A 15,915-nucleotide genomic window follows, 5' to 3' on the forward strand; every position below is an offset into this window, starting at 1 on the left:
ATTATTATATCATTAGACCCTCACACCAACCCAGGGAGGTGCTATTCTTATACTCATTTTATAGATAAGGAAACTGAGAGAGACAGAGGTGAACTGACTTGCCCACAATCCCACAATCACACAACTAATAAGTGTCTGAGACCAGATTTAAATTCAGGTCTTCTTGACTCTGGCACAACTCTATCCACTGCACCGCCTTGCCCAATGACAATTGTCATTTCCTCTGAAACAATGATGAATTGTAACATCTGTTTACTTATTATCCCAGATTTGCCTCTGTGACATTGCCTGCTTTAAAGAATTCATAGATTCAGGCTGTAGCATAGGGCAAACAAATCATAATTAAAAAATAAAAGTAGTTCCCAAGAGGATATTGTCTTCATACTGCTTAGGCTTTAAAAAATTCAGTTTTGTCCTCAGTAAAATGGAGTACAATCCTTGTGCTTCCTGACTGACACTTCTGGGGCTGTTAAAGAAACTTAAAAGTCCTATACAAATGTGAGCGGTAATTGTCAATATTGTCACAGAGCCATTTACATGCCAAATATAAACCATTAGTGCCTGAAAGTGGGATAGGGGAAGGGACTGGATCTGTAGTTTCATTGGTATAGAGAATTCCCAGGCCAAATTTGCCCTCTACTGCCAATCAGATCAGCTCCTGCTGTGTCTCTGATAGTCTTAAAGAACTGCCTATTGTGCCAAGGACTGAAGTAACTTGCTCAGACTCACACAGTCAATTTGTGTCAGAGGCATGATTTGAACCTAGGTCTTACTGGCTTCAAGGCTGGTTCTGTAGCCACTGTGCCATTCTGTCTTTGAGCTTCCTATAAGTTTTCATTTGATATAATACTAGGAAAGGGCTAGCCATTGCTACTTCTTCCCTAAAAGCAGGGCTTTATGTAAGAATACTGCACTAATGGACTCCATAAATAGCTTTGGGCACATAAATAGGTAGGCAGAGGTGACCCTGACTTCTTCCCACTTGTAGAAAGATTTGGTAGTTAGCGTCATTGTTAGACTGTAATTGGCTGGCTTGATGATGACTGGTGACTTTGGGCAGCCAGTGCAGCACCACAAAAGTGCCTGAAGGTGCTGACAATGTTCTTTTCTATCCATGGAGTGGTCTAGAAGTATAGGATTAGATGATGACCTCAGAGATCTCTTAAAGCTCTAAATTATGGACTTCTGTTAGTCTTTCTTCACCTTCTGGACATGCAGTTGTTAAGTGGTCATTTTACGTATGTCATAAATGACAGGCAGTGTTGTGAAATGGTTAGAAAGGTGGTCTTAAGACCAAGTAGACAAGGACCCATTATTCTTCTCAGCTATAAAGTTGTTGTTTTTTTTTTTATATCACCTCAGGATTTGGGATTTTGATGGACTCTCCTCTCCTATCTTCCCCTCCCCTCCCCCTTCTCCCTTCCCCTTCTCTGTCCTCTCCCCTTACCTAAGGGTGTTCTGCCCAAAGAAGGCAAATTTTGAGGGCTGATAGCTGCTTACTTAACTTGGGCTTTACTGGCTAGATTTCTCTCTCAAAGACCAAGCCTTAAATCCAATTGATTCTGAAGCTCTTGGTTTGAACAACGATAGGTCCCTGCCCAAGCACCACTTAAAGATCGTTTTTTTTTTGGGGCCCTCTGGGATCAGCATGAATGTAAATAGCAACTTTCTCTTTTGGACTGCAAGCCTGAGGGTCTTCCCCTCCTAGTTTGATTTTATTTTTTTTTTATTAAAAGGGCCATCCCTTGGCTCACTTCTTAAAGAGGCCTATTCACTGAATGGGCATTACCTCACTCAAAGTGAGAAACTGAAAAGACCTTAACTTAAAAGGGCCAGGGTCTCCCATTGCATCCTGGGTCATCTGCAGTCATCCTGATGAATATCTGGCCATTGGACCCAGATGGCTCTGGAGGAGAAAGGGAGGCTGGTGACTTTGCACAGCCCTCCCTCTCCCCAATCAAAGTCAACTGCAGGTCATGTCATCACCTCCCTGATGTCATGGTCCTCTTGAGAATGAAGGACAAACACAACAACAAGAACAACAATCTTCCTGCAGGCAGCTGAGTTGGAACTCAATGGCAGAGACTTCAGCAGGCAGAGATGAGTGGGGTTTGGTGGAAGGGACAATGGTGTGGATGGCATTGACAGAGAGCCGGGGAGCGTAGGACCAGAATAGGCACAGAGAACAGACCTCAGAACAGAGATTTCTATGGCTCTTTAGAACTTGCAAAGTACTCTACAGATATTATCACATTTGAATCCTATGAAGCAGGTCCTAGAGGTACTTTTATGCCTGCTTTTTCGCAGATAAGGGAATTGAAAATCAGAAAAGTTAAGTGACTTTCCCATGGTCATATAGCAAATAAACATCTGAGACAAGATTCCTGACTGCAAGTCCAGCCCTCCATGTACAATCCCACACTGCCTGTCCTACCATTCTACAAGTGAATCCACGTGACTTCCCACATTTGTCTAATCCTAGCCTGTTCCTGGCTGGGTGAGCCCTCTGTCAGCTTCAGCTGAGACCAGGGCTGCCTCAGACTTATTCAGAACCAGACCTGGCTGAGCTGATTGGTGCTCAGGACAGCTTAGCCAGCCAGAATTCTCAGGGCACAGAGAAGGAATCCTCAGTCTCCTGCGGGCTACATTGGAGTGTGCCCCTTATAGATTTCAGGGCCTCCAAAATGACAAACTTCCTTTATCCAGCCCTTTGCGTAGGCCTCATTTCAGTATGAAAAATGAAAGCCTGAAATTTATCTTTGCCAAAGTTTATCTGGCTTGTCTTCTGAGAATCTGACCATGACACTCTCCAGCAGCAGGCTTTGACATGGCTCCCATAGAGGCCAGAGCTGGAGTCTACACTGAGTTCTGAGGAAACACAAGACACCCCTCCTCTTCCAAATCCATCTGAGGCCAAACTCCTGTGTCTGGGAGGCTTCAGAGACATGTCAGCCCTGACCCCTGGCAGGGCCAAAGTGACCTCCCAAGCTGTCACCCATCAGGCCTGGATGGGTCATTGAATTTACAAAATGGAGGCTGGCCCCCCAAATGCCAAGGATGCAGGGCAGGGATGATAGAAGCAGAAGTAAATTGAGTTCCTTCCTTTGCAAGTTGATCAGTTCCTGCCCTTAGGTTGAATGAGAGTTAATCAAGGTCAGAATCCAACTAACTTGAGAAACACATCCCTGCCCCCTCCTCATTCCTGTACCCCAGTACTGTGCCAGTTTAATTTGTTTCACAAAAGGCTTCCCTGACTGGATGAAATCAGGGCTAAAAATAGGCACAGCCCAGTTCCAGGTTTCTGCAATTGTGGTCCAGGTTGAATTTCAGCAAAGGCACAGTTAAATGCATAAACACCTTGGATTCTAGTTTTTTTGTCAGTTTTATTGGCCCTGAAGGCGTAGGATACCTCAAGGTGTAGACAGCACTGGACTCAGCATCAGAGGGCCCGGGTTTGAATCCTGGCTTTGTCATTTATTAATAGTCTGTGAGACCTTGGATAAATTATTGACCTTCTCTAGATTTCAGCATTCTCAACTAGAAAAGAAGAAAAATAAGAATCCAGGCAGCAACATGGCCTATTGGATAGAATGCTGGACTTGGTATTAGGAGAACCTAGATTCAAAGCCCACATTAGATACTTAAGAGTTGTGTGGCCCTAGGCAAATCACCTAACTATTTGAGTCTCAATTCCTTCATCTGCAAAATGGGGAGACAGCTTGGACTATCCAAGCCTCTAACATAGGTCCAAGCTCTAAATAGATACCCTCAGGCCTGTCAGGACCCTTCTAGCTACAAGTCTGTGATAATGTCAGTTCAGAAAAAATGCAGAAGTCTAGGTTTTGCCTGTTCCAAAACATACACCCAAGTTCTCTGGGATATGTTTATCTTTAAAGGTTCAGTTTCATTGGAGGAAAGCCCAGCTGATGACCAAGAAAGTATAAAGTATTGAGAAGTGCCTTTTAAAAATGCTAATTTGTTTTATATCACCTTTATTCCCCAATATCTCCTTCCCCTATCCCTCACCCAGATAATCATCCTTTATGGCAAATAAGTAAGAGAAAGAAAAAAAGAAAGGAAGGAAAGAAGATAGAGACAGAGAGAGAGAGAGAGAGAGAGAGAGAGAGAGAGAGAGAGAGAGAGAGAGAGAAAGAAAGAAGAAAGAAAGAAGAAAGAAAGAAAGAAAGAAAGAAAGAAAGAAAGAAAGAAAGAAAGAAAGAAAGAAAGAAAGAAAAAGAAGAAAAAGAAAAGGTAGTTCAACAAAAATAGCCAACTTGTCAACCAAGCAGTGGTTTTCCTATAAGCACTTATGTCCTAGGGCTAGCACAGTGCCTGGCTCATGGCAGCCACTTCATTGAATAGCTCAGGACCAGAAAGGTCAGTGTGAAGCTATATGAAATTAGGTGAAAGAGCACATAAGGAGGAAGGTGATGGGAGAATATCAGGAGACAATGCTTGTTTCTTAATGTGATGGGGACAGGAGTGAGGATAAAAAGAATGAGGGTGTGTGTCCCTCCCCATCACCTCCCATAAGACAGTGCCATGGGCCTCTTGACTTCCCACCCTCCCCATTTAGCTAAGCTACCCTTCAGTTCTCTAGCTTTCCCCCTCCCTATCCCTAGATTTTATTTGTCCCTTGAGCCCTCAGGGGACAGTTTAGCCTTGAGTGCCTCCAAATGGCTGAAATGGGACTGGGAGCAGGGAGCAGAAGCATCAGGGCCAGCCAGAGAGGAAAAGAGTGAAAGGAGTCACCTTTCCTGTCTTTTTCCTCACCCAGCATCCACTGGTATGCCTCTGCCTGCCCAAATTCTGAAATCTATTTTTAAATACCAGGCTTCAAAGTGAGTAAGATAGCTATAGAATGAGCAAAGCCAGGAGATTATGAGGGGAGGACTGAGTTATCTTTCAGTCAGGGTGACATCAGTGCCTCCTAAGCATGGCTGACAAGGAGATGTGCCTGGTGAGTGACTGATGCTGGGCTCAGGTGATGGCAGTCATTGGCCAAAACATGATGTCTATGCCCAGGGGTGCCAATGGGCTTTATAATTAGCCCTAGGGTACTGTAGCCTGATGGCAAACTGGAGAAAGTAATCAATGGTCATTTCCTGAGTCATTCCTAACCTTAAACAGTAGTATCTGGGGTGGAGTGGGGGTCCAGTTTGGGGGGGACAGAAAAATAGTTTCCAGAGGAAAATGTTATTATTAAATATCATAGCCAAGGGTGGAAGTCTATGGAAAATCCAGCTGGACATTCACTTAAGGTGAGCCAGGTGGAAAAGGCCAGGAGATGAAGCTCAGAACAGAACCTCATCTGAGTCATGGCTTGTTGGCTAGTCCTTTTTGTCCCTTTTTTTCCCGCAAAGAACCAAAAGATCATAGATCCAGAACTGGAAGAGACCTTAGAGCTCAGCTACTCCAATCTCTTAATTTTAGAGTTGAGGAGACTGAGGCCTAGAGAAATAAATGAATTGTGCAAAGTCCTTCAGGTAGGAGCTGTCCAAGGTGGCATTGATGGGCCCCTAGATTTAAGCATCAGTAAGACAGGTTGCCTTGTCCAACCACCCCTTCTTTTATAGATGATGAAACTGAAGGCCAGAAAAGTTCAATGACTTGCCCAAGGGCACCCGGATTGTAAATGTCAAAGATAGCATTTGTAGGATCACAAGGATTGCAAGCTGGAAGGAACCAGAGGTCATCTATGTAAAACTCCTCATTTTCTAGATGAGCAAGCTGAAGCCAAGAGAGAGGAAATGTCTTCTAATAAGCCAAAGCCTTCATGGTGAAGTATTATCGTGGCCATGACAGCTCTCTATGAATTCTTGATCCAGAATATACATGCCTGGATCATGACCCAGGAATGTGATTTATGAGAATCAAATCCATCCCCTGATTTTAGGTAGAGGTCCAGACCAGGTGAGACCTATCATTCTAGATACCATAGTAACACAATCTTGGTATGGAAAGAATCATGATTGTTGACATAAGAGAATTGAAAGATTGATTCACAGAGGACATTGAAAACATCATTTCATTTGTTTCTTCACCCTGTGAAGTTTACTGCAGGTACTCTAGGGATTAGGTATCTTACTTTACAAATTGGGAAACTGAGGCAGTAAGGTCAAGACACTTGTCCATATGACTTCTCTAGAAAGTTCTATAGTCAAGAGTTGGACTTAGTGGTCTCCTGAGTCCAGAAATCTCTATTATTCAATGTTCATCTTGGGACTCATTGAATTTGGGTCACATTCCAGAGAGCAATGTGGCATAGTGGATAGGGAGTTAGTCTTATAGTCAGAAAGATGTAGGTTCACTTTCCACCTCTGGCACTTGCCAGTTATGCAAGCCTGAGCAAGTGTGTGAACCTCTAGCAACTCTCTAACACTTCTCTATGAGGTATAAACAGCTGACATCTTTGCTGGAAAAGAGAATTCCCACACTCAAGGCAATCGCAAATGCTTAATGTATTTCCATATATGAATATCAAGCAGGGATTCCCTTCCTCTTGGGTTCCTTGAAGAAGGATCTATCCAGAACTATCAAATATAAATTAAAGTCAATGTTTCCCACCCTTCCCATACACAAAATCAAGCATTAAAAATCTTGGGCAAATGTTATATTTATGGACTAAAGTATGTGAGATAAAAAAGAGAGACATTGTGGGATATGGAAAATGAATTTTCTTTGGAATCTAAATCCTGGATACAAATTCTGTCTGTTTTGTTTCCTACCTATATGACTCTCCAAGGCTACCTTTCCTCTCTTCTATGTATTTGCATGTACTTGGTTCATGGTAGCTGACAGATATTGTCTGTCCCCTCCGTTAAAATGTAAACTCCTTAATGGCAGAGAATGTTTTTTCCTGTCTTTATACCCCAAGTATTTAGCATGGTGCTTGATATGACTAGTATATAATAAATGCTTTTGAATTGAATGGTTGATTGATTAAAATCATTTAACCTTTCTTGGCCTCAGTTTCCCTATCTGTAAAATGTGTGTGTGTGTGTGTGTGTGTGTGTGTGTGTGTGTGTGTGTGTATGGGGAGAGGAAGGAACTAGATGACCCCTAGAATCTCTTCTACCTCTAAATCAATGAACTCAGACTTCTCCAGTAAAACTGTGTTTGTCTTGCAAAGTCTTGTAATTGGCCAGGCTGATTTTTCTCTCAAGTCAGTTGTCGGGTGTCAAATGGTAAGGAACATTCCAGGGAGGAGAGCTCATTAATAATCAACTATTTTGTCCTCCATTACAGAAGAGAACAGATGTACCAGCTCGAATGCAGCAACGTGTAGCAAGTGCCTGGTGCTGGGCCCAGAGTGCGGATGGTGCGCCCAAGAGGTAAGCTTGTGCTCTGATTTCTAAGCTGGACTTCATGACCTTAGTCAACTGGGTCGAGGAAGTGCCCGACGGAAAGAAAGGGAGGGAGGGAGAGGGCCATCAGGACAATTTTCCTAGGCCTTATTATTGGAGACAGCCTATCTGGCTTTATGAAAATAAAGCATAACCTTTTTATTAGGAAAATTACAGTAATTTAAAAATAAAGTGCAAACCACTTCATGTTTTCCATCTGGTCCATAGACAGCATTGGCAGACAGAGATAGTCACTTTTTGTAGGCTCAGCCGACTTTGGCACAGCGTGCCGGCCCTCATTTATTTTAAGCATTTAATTATATTTCCAAGCTGAATCATGCTCATGTATAGGCTTATTAAATGTCAACAAGCTAATTTATCAATTGTGTTTCATTTGTCTTTGTTTGAAATACTTGGAGATAAGTCCTGCCCTCCATTACACAGCACAGCACATCACTTCCTTAGTGGCTGGTGGAAAAAATTATTCTTTCTTTGTCTCTTTCTCTCTCTCTCTCTCTCTCTCTCTCTCTCTCTCTCTCTCTCTCTCTCTCTCTCACACACACACATACACACACACACACACACACACACACACACGAAGCTGTTCTGTAAGTTATCATGAGAGATTGCAATCTGGGTGATGGAGCAGTATGCAGAGATAGTAATTTTGCCACAAGAATTGTATTTCGTCTTCTGCCAAAAATCAACTCATTACAAATAGCAGAATTTTGAGGTCTACACCCAACCAGAAATCCCCAAGGAGCAAATTCTAATGGAGTCTTTTAGCTTTTAAGCTAGTGGGACCATCATCTGTGTGTGTTATTGGTAGCTCACAGATATAGACTGCCTAGATTTGTTAAGCATGTTATTGCCTTGTGGAAACCCTCTGCTGATTTGGGTTTCTGCCTTTGTTGAGACATTCACAGTCTGATTTTATGCTCTCATGAATGGCTGCTAGAGCTCTGGGAGTGGGGATTTAGGAGTAAAAAGAGTAAAAGATCACATGACTCCAAAATCAGAGGTCTGGAGCTTTTTAGTGACATGGTCTCCTTGGGCAGTCTGGTGGTAAAGCTTATGGACCTTTTCTTAGAATCAGGTTTTAAATGAATAAAATAAAATACATAGAATTACAAAAGAAATTATATTGAAATACAGTTATATTTTTTAAAATACAAAAGTTCATAAGCTCCAGGTTAAGAATCCCTGCTTTAGTGTATCTCAAGCTATTTGCAAAGAGTGGAGGGCTTCTGACAGACAGGCAGCAGGTCACAGTGAAGAGAGAGCACTGAGTCATAGGAGCCTGGGACCTGGGCAAGGATCTAGCAGAGTCCTCTCACTTTTCAGATGAGGAGATGAAGTGATTTGTTCAAATCCCACAGGTTTTGAACAAATGGCTTTGCTGGTTCTAAGCCTTAGTCGTACAGCTTTCAATTTCACTCTCTCCCCACTATATCATGTTAAAACTTAATTGCTTACTAGGATGCAGGCAGGTCACAGAATCTCTCTGGGTCTCAGTCTCCTCCCATATCAGATGAAAAAAAAAATACTTGCCCTACCTTTCTCACAAGGCTAAAGAAGAGTGCTTTCTAAACATTAAAGGGCTGTAGAAATGTGGGCTGTGTTCAATTTCTGCCACCTATACACTGGCTTTCCACCAGAGCTTGGATATCCAGCCTTGGAGTCCTGATCTCTGAGATGCTCTCAAGGATCATCCAATCTAATGGGAGGAAGACAATGTGAAAAAGGAAGCAGCCACGTGGGGGTGGGGGGACTTCAGGGGTACCTGACTTATTCCATGGAGTTGGAACAAGGCAAGGCACTAGATTCAGAGTAGAAAGAATTAGAGTCTGGTTGCTGCCTTCTATAAAGAAAGGCACTGGAGGAGTCCAACCATCACCTCACCAATCAGAGGAGAAAGGAGGCTAAGGGACATGGTGTCAGTCAAGGCCTGAGTTGGCAGCATGCTGGTGAGATTAGAGGTGATAAACTTATCCTGGGAGAGACATCTTGTTCTGGAACTGGTACCAGGCAGATCAGCAGATACCAAACTACCACAGGGCTGCCCCCCATTTCCAAAACCCTACTCCCCAATACAGCATTCCCCTCCATAGGGGGTGATCCTGTCCCTCAGGATCCCCTTTGAATGGTCCACAGAAGAGGGTCATAAGAGTTGGTAGAAGTGAATCCAGATCTACGAAACTGTCCCTCCTGTTGCTAGACCTGACTACCCATCCCCCCTTTTCTTTAATAGATTCCCTCCTTCTTTCACAGATACCCCCTTCCACATGAGGCCTTTCTCTATGCCATTTCTACTCCAGTAGGATGCCACTGGGAGCAGGAACTGCTGGGTTTTGTCCTTCTTTTCTCAATGCCTGGCATAGTACACTGCCTGTAGTAGGTGCTGAATTCATGTTGAATTTTTAAGTTAAATCAGAGGCAGGGGCAACAGTAAAAGCTTGTTGGTAGTGTCCCAAACCAGATACAGCTATCTTACCAAATGCATAAGATGGTTCTAAGATGGTTGGATCATAGACCTAGACCAGCAAAGAATTTCAGGTGCTAGCTACTTCAACCTCTGCATTTTACAGATGAAGAAACTGAGGCCCAGAGAGGCTGAGAGACTTGCTCAGGGTCACATGGCTCACAAGGGTCAAAGGAAGGATTTGAACTCAAACCTTCCTGATTTTGAGGCCAAGTCTCTATCCGTTGCAGCACAGTTCCTCTCAGGTTACCACATCTGCTCTATTCCAACCATCTTATTTAATAGGTTAGGAAAACGAGGCCCAAGAAAGGAAGTGATTTACCCGAGGTCACACCCATAGGACATAGCAAATCTGAGATTCCAACAGCTTCTCCCACTCAAAATCCAGGACTTTTTCAAGTATTCCAGACTCTAATGAATCCCATGTCTTTTGCCTCCTGGGCTAGTGCTTTAATAATATTCCCGGATAGCTGTTGTAAGTGCCAGGAGGTCATCAGCTGTGGCTGTGGTATGTTTTAGCCAGAGTGGTTTGGAGTTAGACTGAAAACTCGATACAACTTCCAGTTCTCAGCCAAATTTCTTCCTAGCCAGCTATGAGTGCTATAGAAATGGCAGAGATGGAACTAGGGCAGGGCCTTTGGGTCTTTGCCCTAGGGCTCTGATAACACTTAAATTGCTTCTGCCCTCAGAAATAACTGAGATTAGCATGTGACTCACAAGAGTAACTAGTTAAAGTAAGAAATGACCAGAGAGGGATGACATGGAATAAGAGATAGAGCCAGCAACAGAATCAGGAAGACCTGGGTTCAAATCCCACCCACACTTTTTGTTTATTTGTTTCAGTCATGTCCTACTCTTCATGACCCCAATTTGGTGTTTCTTGGCAAAGACATCATAGTGGTTAACGATCTCCTTCTCATTTTATAGATGAGGAAACTGAGGCAAACAGGGATAAGTGTCTTCCCCAGGGTCACACAGCTAGTAGTGTCTGAGGCTGGATTTGAACTCAGATCCTCCTGACTCCAGGGCCAGTGCTTTATCCACTGTACTACTTAGCTGCAATCCTCTGACACATGCTAGCTGTGTAAGGAAGATACATAACCCTGCAATACTCTATGCTACTCTGTACGATTCTGAGTCACAGAGAAAGTGTCAAACTATAAAGGTAGAGAGAGTCCCCTATCCATCAGTCAGTTAATAAATCAGAGATCTGGTTCAAAAACAGCAGAAAGTACTAGATGACATGCTTTGATTCCACTCTGACTGTGCCCCAACTCAGTCAACTGAAATTTACTGAGCACTTATTATGTGCTGGGTGCTGGACACCTAAGGAAGAAACTGAAAGACAAGTCTCCTTCCACACCTGGTCCTACCCTGGCTTCCTAGCTGGCAGCAGCTTCCCCATTTGTGGCCTCATGTTATCTTGGAATATCTCTCCTACGAAGCCACGTGTCTGATTTTGTCAGCAAGCTTCCCCTCCTCTGGTGAATTTCAACTTTTAAATGTTTGAAAAAGTTGTTACAAGGCCCCTTTCCTTCTGCTCAGCCCAGGAGCCAGAGTTGTTCATGACAGCTTTGACATATGTCTCAGTCAATGAAAATAGGGAGAGAAGTTCTCTCTGTAATTTCCTGCCCCTACCCTGCATAGGAAGACTTCAGACTTCTGCAGTGGGTCAGGGCCTTTTACCAGAAGAAGCGGCACTAATATGGTAGGGGAAGTATCCATGGGTAGAAGTGATGATGATCGGGTCTGAAAGGCCAGGTACGCATACATGGTGTGACAATAGTGGAGAAGGAGAGGGGAAGCTGTGTCCCTCACAGATGAGAGGGAGACAGTCTTATTTGAATATCTCCTAAGTGTTTGGACCTTGCACATGTCATTTTCAAGCATTAGTTTAAAGCACAAGGATACAATTACAGGTTTGAAAAGATATTCCAGCTGTGGAACATGGAAACCATGTGAAAATATGTTTACCTTGCTTCTCCACTCCCTATTGATTCCCTTGTCCTCCCTCTGGGAGGGCTGTCTTTGTTTGTGGAATAATTCTAATTGGCAAAGATAGGGATGCTATTAAAATAACTTTATGAGATGCCCTTTTGTTCTGTTCTCCACATGCCACTTCTAACACTTGTGGGAGATATGAGAACACACTCCAGTGTCCTTTCTGCCTTTACCATTTGGCCCGATTCCAAATTGTGCCTGGTGAGACTCTCAAAGGACAATGAGATAGCACTGTGGTCTGCTGAGTTAAAATGTAAGCTCCTTGAAGGTAGGGATTATTTTGTTTTTGCCACTGTGTCCCCAGTACCTAACATTATACCTGATGGCTAGAGATAAGGATAAGTATTGACCCTCTGATGTCACTGATGTAAGTGACTCTCAGATGAAGAAACTGTCTCTATCGGTGCATATAGGTACCTTCTCTTCAGCTTGAAGGTTTAGTGTCCAGAGCACTAAGAGCTGAAGTGATCTTCCCAGCATCCCCAGCCAAAATGTTTCAAAGCCAGTACTTAAACCCAGGTCTTCTTGGCTTTCAGTCGAGCTGTCTATCCATTCCCTTGAAATGGATCTCCATAAATGCTTGTGGATTGATTGATTGAATGGCTCATTCAAAGCTCAGCTCTGGTACCCACTTCTACAGGAAGCCCTTTCTGATCTCCAGAGCTGTGAGTGTTCCTTTCCTCCTGAGTCCTTCTCTCATCACCGATCTGATTACATTGTGGCTTCCAAACAGAATGTAAGCTTTTGGAGGCCAGAGGCTGGTTTTTTTCTTCTTCTTGACTTTGCATTCCCAGCACCTGACATAGTGCCCCAAACTTAGAACGTGCTTAATCAATACTTATTAAATGGAGTTATTAAAACACGAAAGGCAGCACAATGTGGTAAGTGGAGTGCTTGCTGGATTAGATGTTTTCCTTAATGATGGTTTGCTGGTGGTTATTTAGCAAGTATCTGAAAGAAATTAAGACGGTGGCTTCTTGTCACCAAGCATCTGGCTGTAAACTTTCAAATCCAGGTGGTCATGGTTACTCTAGCCTGAGTACCTCTGTTTTTGACTGAAATTCCCCATTTCCATTCAGATGTTTCCTGGTATGTAGACCTGGCCTTGAGTTCTTTATTCCGCACTCACCCCGCCTCATCTGGTTTGGTTTATTTGTTGTTGTCGTTGTTTTTTCTAACAGATACAATACCTCATTGGGACATCTGATGCCAGATTATTTTGTTTACAAATCATGTGCAATTCCTCAGAGAAAAATGCTGTGGGGACTAACATTTACCATATGTCCTGCTTCTCCTCTGCAAGCCCCAGCTAGGTGGAGTTCTCTCAGAGAATGGGGAATATTGAGATGGCGCTCAGATCGGACACCTTGGACACACTAGTGGCTGCTATGACAGTGCACAATTCTGCAGCTCTGTGAGGGGAATCCCCTGAACAGCCCCAGAATAAAGGAGGGCTGAATGGCAGGCAGTGCTCACTCTGTGTAATCTCTCTATTCCTGTCATGTGGAGAGTGATGAGAAGGGAAGGGGGAAAACACTGAAATGACAGGAACTCTGTCTAAGGTCAGCTGATGGCCATCGTCACCTGCAAAATGTGAATTATTCTGCTCTCAGATGGGGAAGATATCGTTTATTTGATTCTTTCTGAATTGGCACAACTTGTTTTTGTTTCGTGGTGGTGGTTGTGGTTATTGTGGTGCTGGGAAAAGTTCCCACTCTAAACACTAATGTAGAGGGGGGATGTGCTGTGGTGGGTGGAAGGCTGCTGTTCTAGAGACCAGAAGGTTGGTACTCAAATCCAGGCTCTGATGCTTATGAGCTTTAGGACCCTGGACAAGTGTCTCACCTTCTTTTTCCAAGAATCAAGAGGTGACTGGCTGGAGGCTATGTTCTACCCTGGTCAGATGATAGCAACCATATTAGAGTATTTTTTTTTCCAGTTCTGAGCATTCTATTTAAGGAAGGACAAGAATAAGTTTGAGGACAACCAAAAGTAGTGGAGCCAGCATGGGATTGGGTCTCACGTTCATGCCTTCTGAGGAACGGTTAAAGGAACAGGGCTGTTTAGTCCAAAGAAGAGAAAACTATGGGGGCAGGGAGAGTCATGATATTTCCACATATTTGAAGGGCTCTCTTGTGGAAAAAGAAGGAAATGTATGTTTGTCCCCAGGGCACAAGGGTCTTGGGAGGCATGGGGAGAAGTTTATACTTAATATTAGGAAAAACCTCTTAACATTTAGGGCTGTCTTTAATTGGAATAAACTACTTCAGAACTCAGAAACTGAGTTCAATATCATTGGAGCTATTTAGGCAAGTGAGTATGACATCAGAATTGTCCAGCATGTGGACAATTTTCTTTCTTTCTTTTCCAGGTAGGTCTCAGAAGTCAAGTCACCTAACCCTTGGGTGCTTAAGGGATGTGCCCAAAGTCATTCAGGCAGTAAACATCAAAGGCAAGATGAGAACTCAGGTCCTGCCTTCTGGAGCTAGGGGCCCTTGTCTCTTGTACCAGATAAGACTGGGTGCTTATGGAGGTTGCTTCTGTCTTTGGAAATTTGTGATTCTGGGAAGATACTGAGCCTTAGGGAACTTGAACAAGGAAGATGGGTTGCATTTTGCTCTTGAGCAAAACATCTCTGAAATCAAAGACTCTTCATTTATTTAGAAGAAAACTATTTACGTTTCTATAAAAAGCTAGTTTCTCTTACCTCAAAAGATCTGTCACTTCTTACATGTGAGGACAAGCACTCCAGGGTTCACCTTCTTCTGTGCCTTAGTAGGTGATTTTATCAATTCTAAAGCTAAAAATAAACCAATTTTCCTGGTGGTTAACCTTCTGATGGTGAGCTGGCTACCCTCCTCTCTTTGATAGACTGGTCATCAGACAACACCCAGAGGCTGGGACTCAAAGGTTTTTCAGCTTGGGAACTTAACGCAAGCCTGAGACAGACGTAGTAATAATAATTCATATTTCTAAGGTCTTTGATAGTGATGATGATGATGATGATGGTGATGATATTTATATAGTGCCTACTATGTGTCAGGCACTTTACAAGCATCATCTCATTTGATCTTCACAACAACCCTGGGAGGGAAGGGCTATTACTGTACTGTCCCCATTTTACAGTTGAGGAAACTGAGGCAGGAGTTGAATGACTTGCCTAAATTTACACATCTGGTAAGTGTCTGGAGCTAGATTTGAACTCAGGTCTTCCTGACTCCGGGTCCAGTTCTCTCTCCACTGTACCATCTAGTTGCCTTTGAGAGCAGTGAGGTAGGTAGGCCTTGCCTGCAGTGAGCATACATACAACCTAATGGGGACCTTACATTGAAGAAGTGGGGGACTATGGATACAGAAGGGTGCATCTGCTGTTACTTGGTTTTGTGGAACTTTCTGAAAGAAATTCTTTGTTCTAAGGGAAAGTTCACTGGATAGGAGAGGAGTCTATGTGAATGAGATGTACCTGCGGAGGCATTAAAAAAAAAAAGAATAGCGAGACTACAATAGTGAGAACACATTATAAAGGTGATACAAGGGAATCGGTAACAATAATAGTAATAAGAATAAACAACAGTAACAATAGCTAGCAGTTATCTAGTGCCTACTGTGCACCAGGCACTGTGGTAAGCGTCTTACAATTATTGTGTTATTTGATCTTCACAATGATCCTGGAGGGAGGGGCTCTTATTATCCACATTTATCTCTCATTTCTACAGCACTGTACAGTTTCTAAGCACTTTTCTTACAATGGTCCCAGGAAGTGGACAGTACAAGGATTATTATAACCATTTCACAGGTGAATAAACTGAGAGGTAAAATTTTCTTACCTATAATCACACAGCTCATGTCTGAGGCAGGATTCAAACCCCAATCTCCTTGGCTGAAGGCCCTGTGCTCTAGCTACCACTCCTCCTAACATAAAAAAAGATCAAAACAAGAACTACAGAAAAATTTGATGCCATCTGGGTCACTTTGATCTGAAGTCATCAGGGAAGACATCCCAAAGGAGGTGGCATCTGATTTGAACCTTGAAAAAAGACCAGAATTGAGAAAGAGAGAAAAGAGGAGAGGGAACAGGAGAATGAG

At 43.2% G+C, this 15,915-nt stretch overlaps 1 protein-coding gene across 2 annotated transcripts in view; it reads left to right on the forward strand.

The window, feature by feature from the left end:
• ITGB8 (integrin subunit beta 8) overlaps nt 1-15,915 on the forward strand; it is a 114,879-nt gene that overhangs the window by 26,282 nt on the left and 72,682 nt on the right. For both annotated transcript variants that reach the window (XM_020993267.2, XM_020993268.2), the window contains exon 2: nt 7,249-7,334. In XM_020993267.2, the coding sequence (XP_020848926.1) occupies nt 7,249-7,334 (86 nt within the window). The remainder of the gene's footprint in view (nt 1-7,248; nt 7,335-15,915) is intronic.

This window comes from Phascolarctos cinereus, unplaced genomic scaffold (genome assembly GCF_003287225.1).
Source record: "Phascolarctos cinereus isolate Bilbo 61053 unplaced genomic scaffold, phaCin_HiC Scaffold_1;HRSCAF=81, whole genome shotgun sequence".
Classification (NCBI taxonomy): domain Eukaryota; kingdom Metazoa; phylum Chordata; class Mammalia; order Diprotodontia; family Phascolarctidae; genus Phascolarctos; species Phascolarctos cinereus.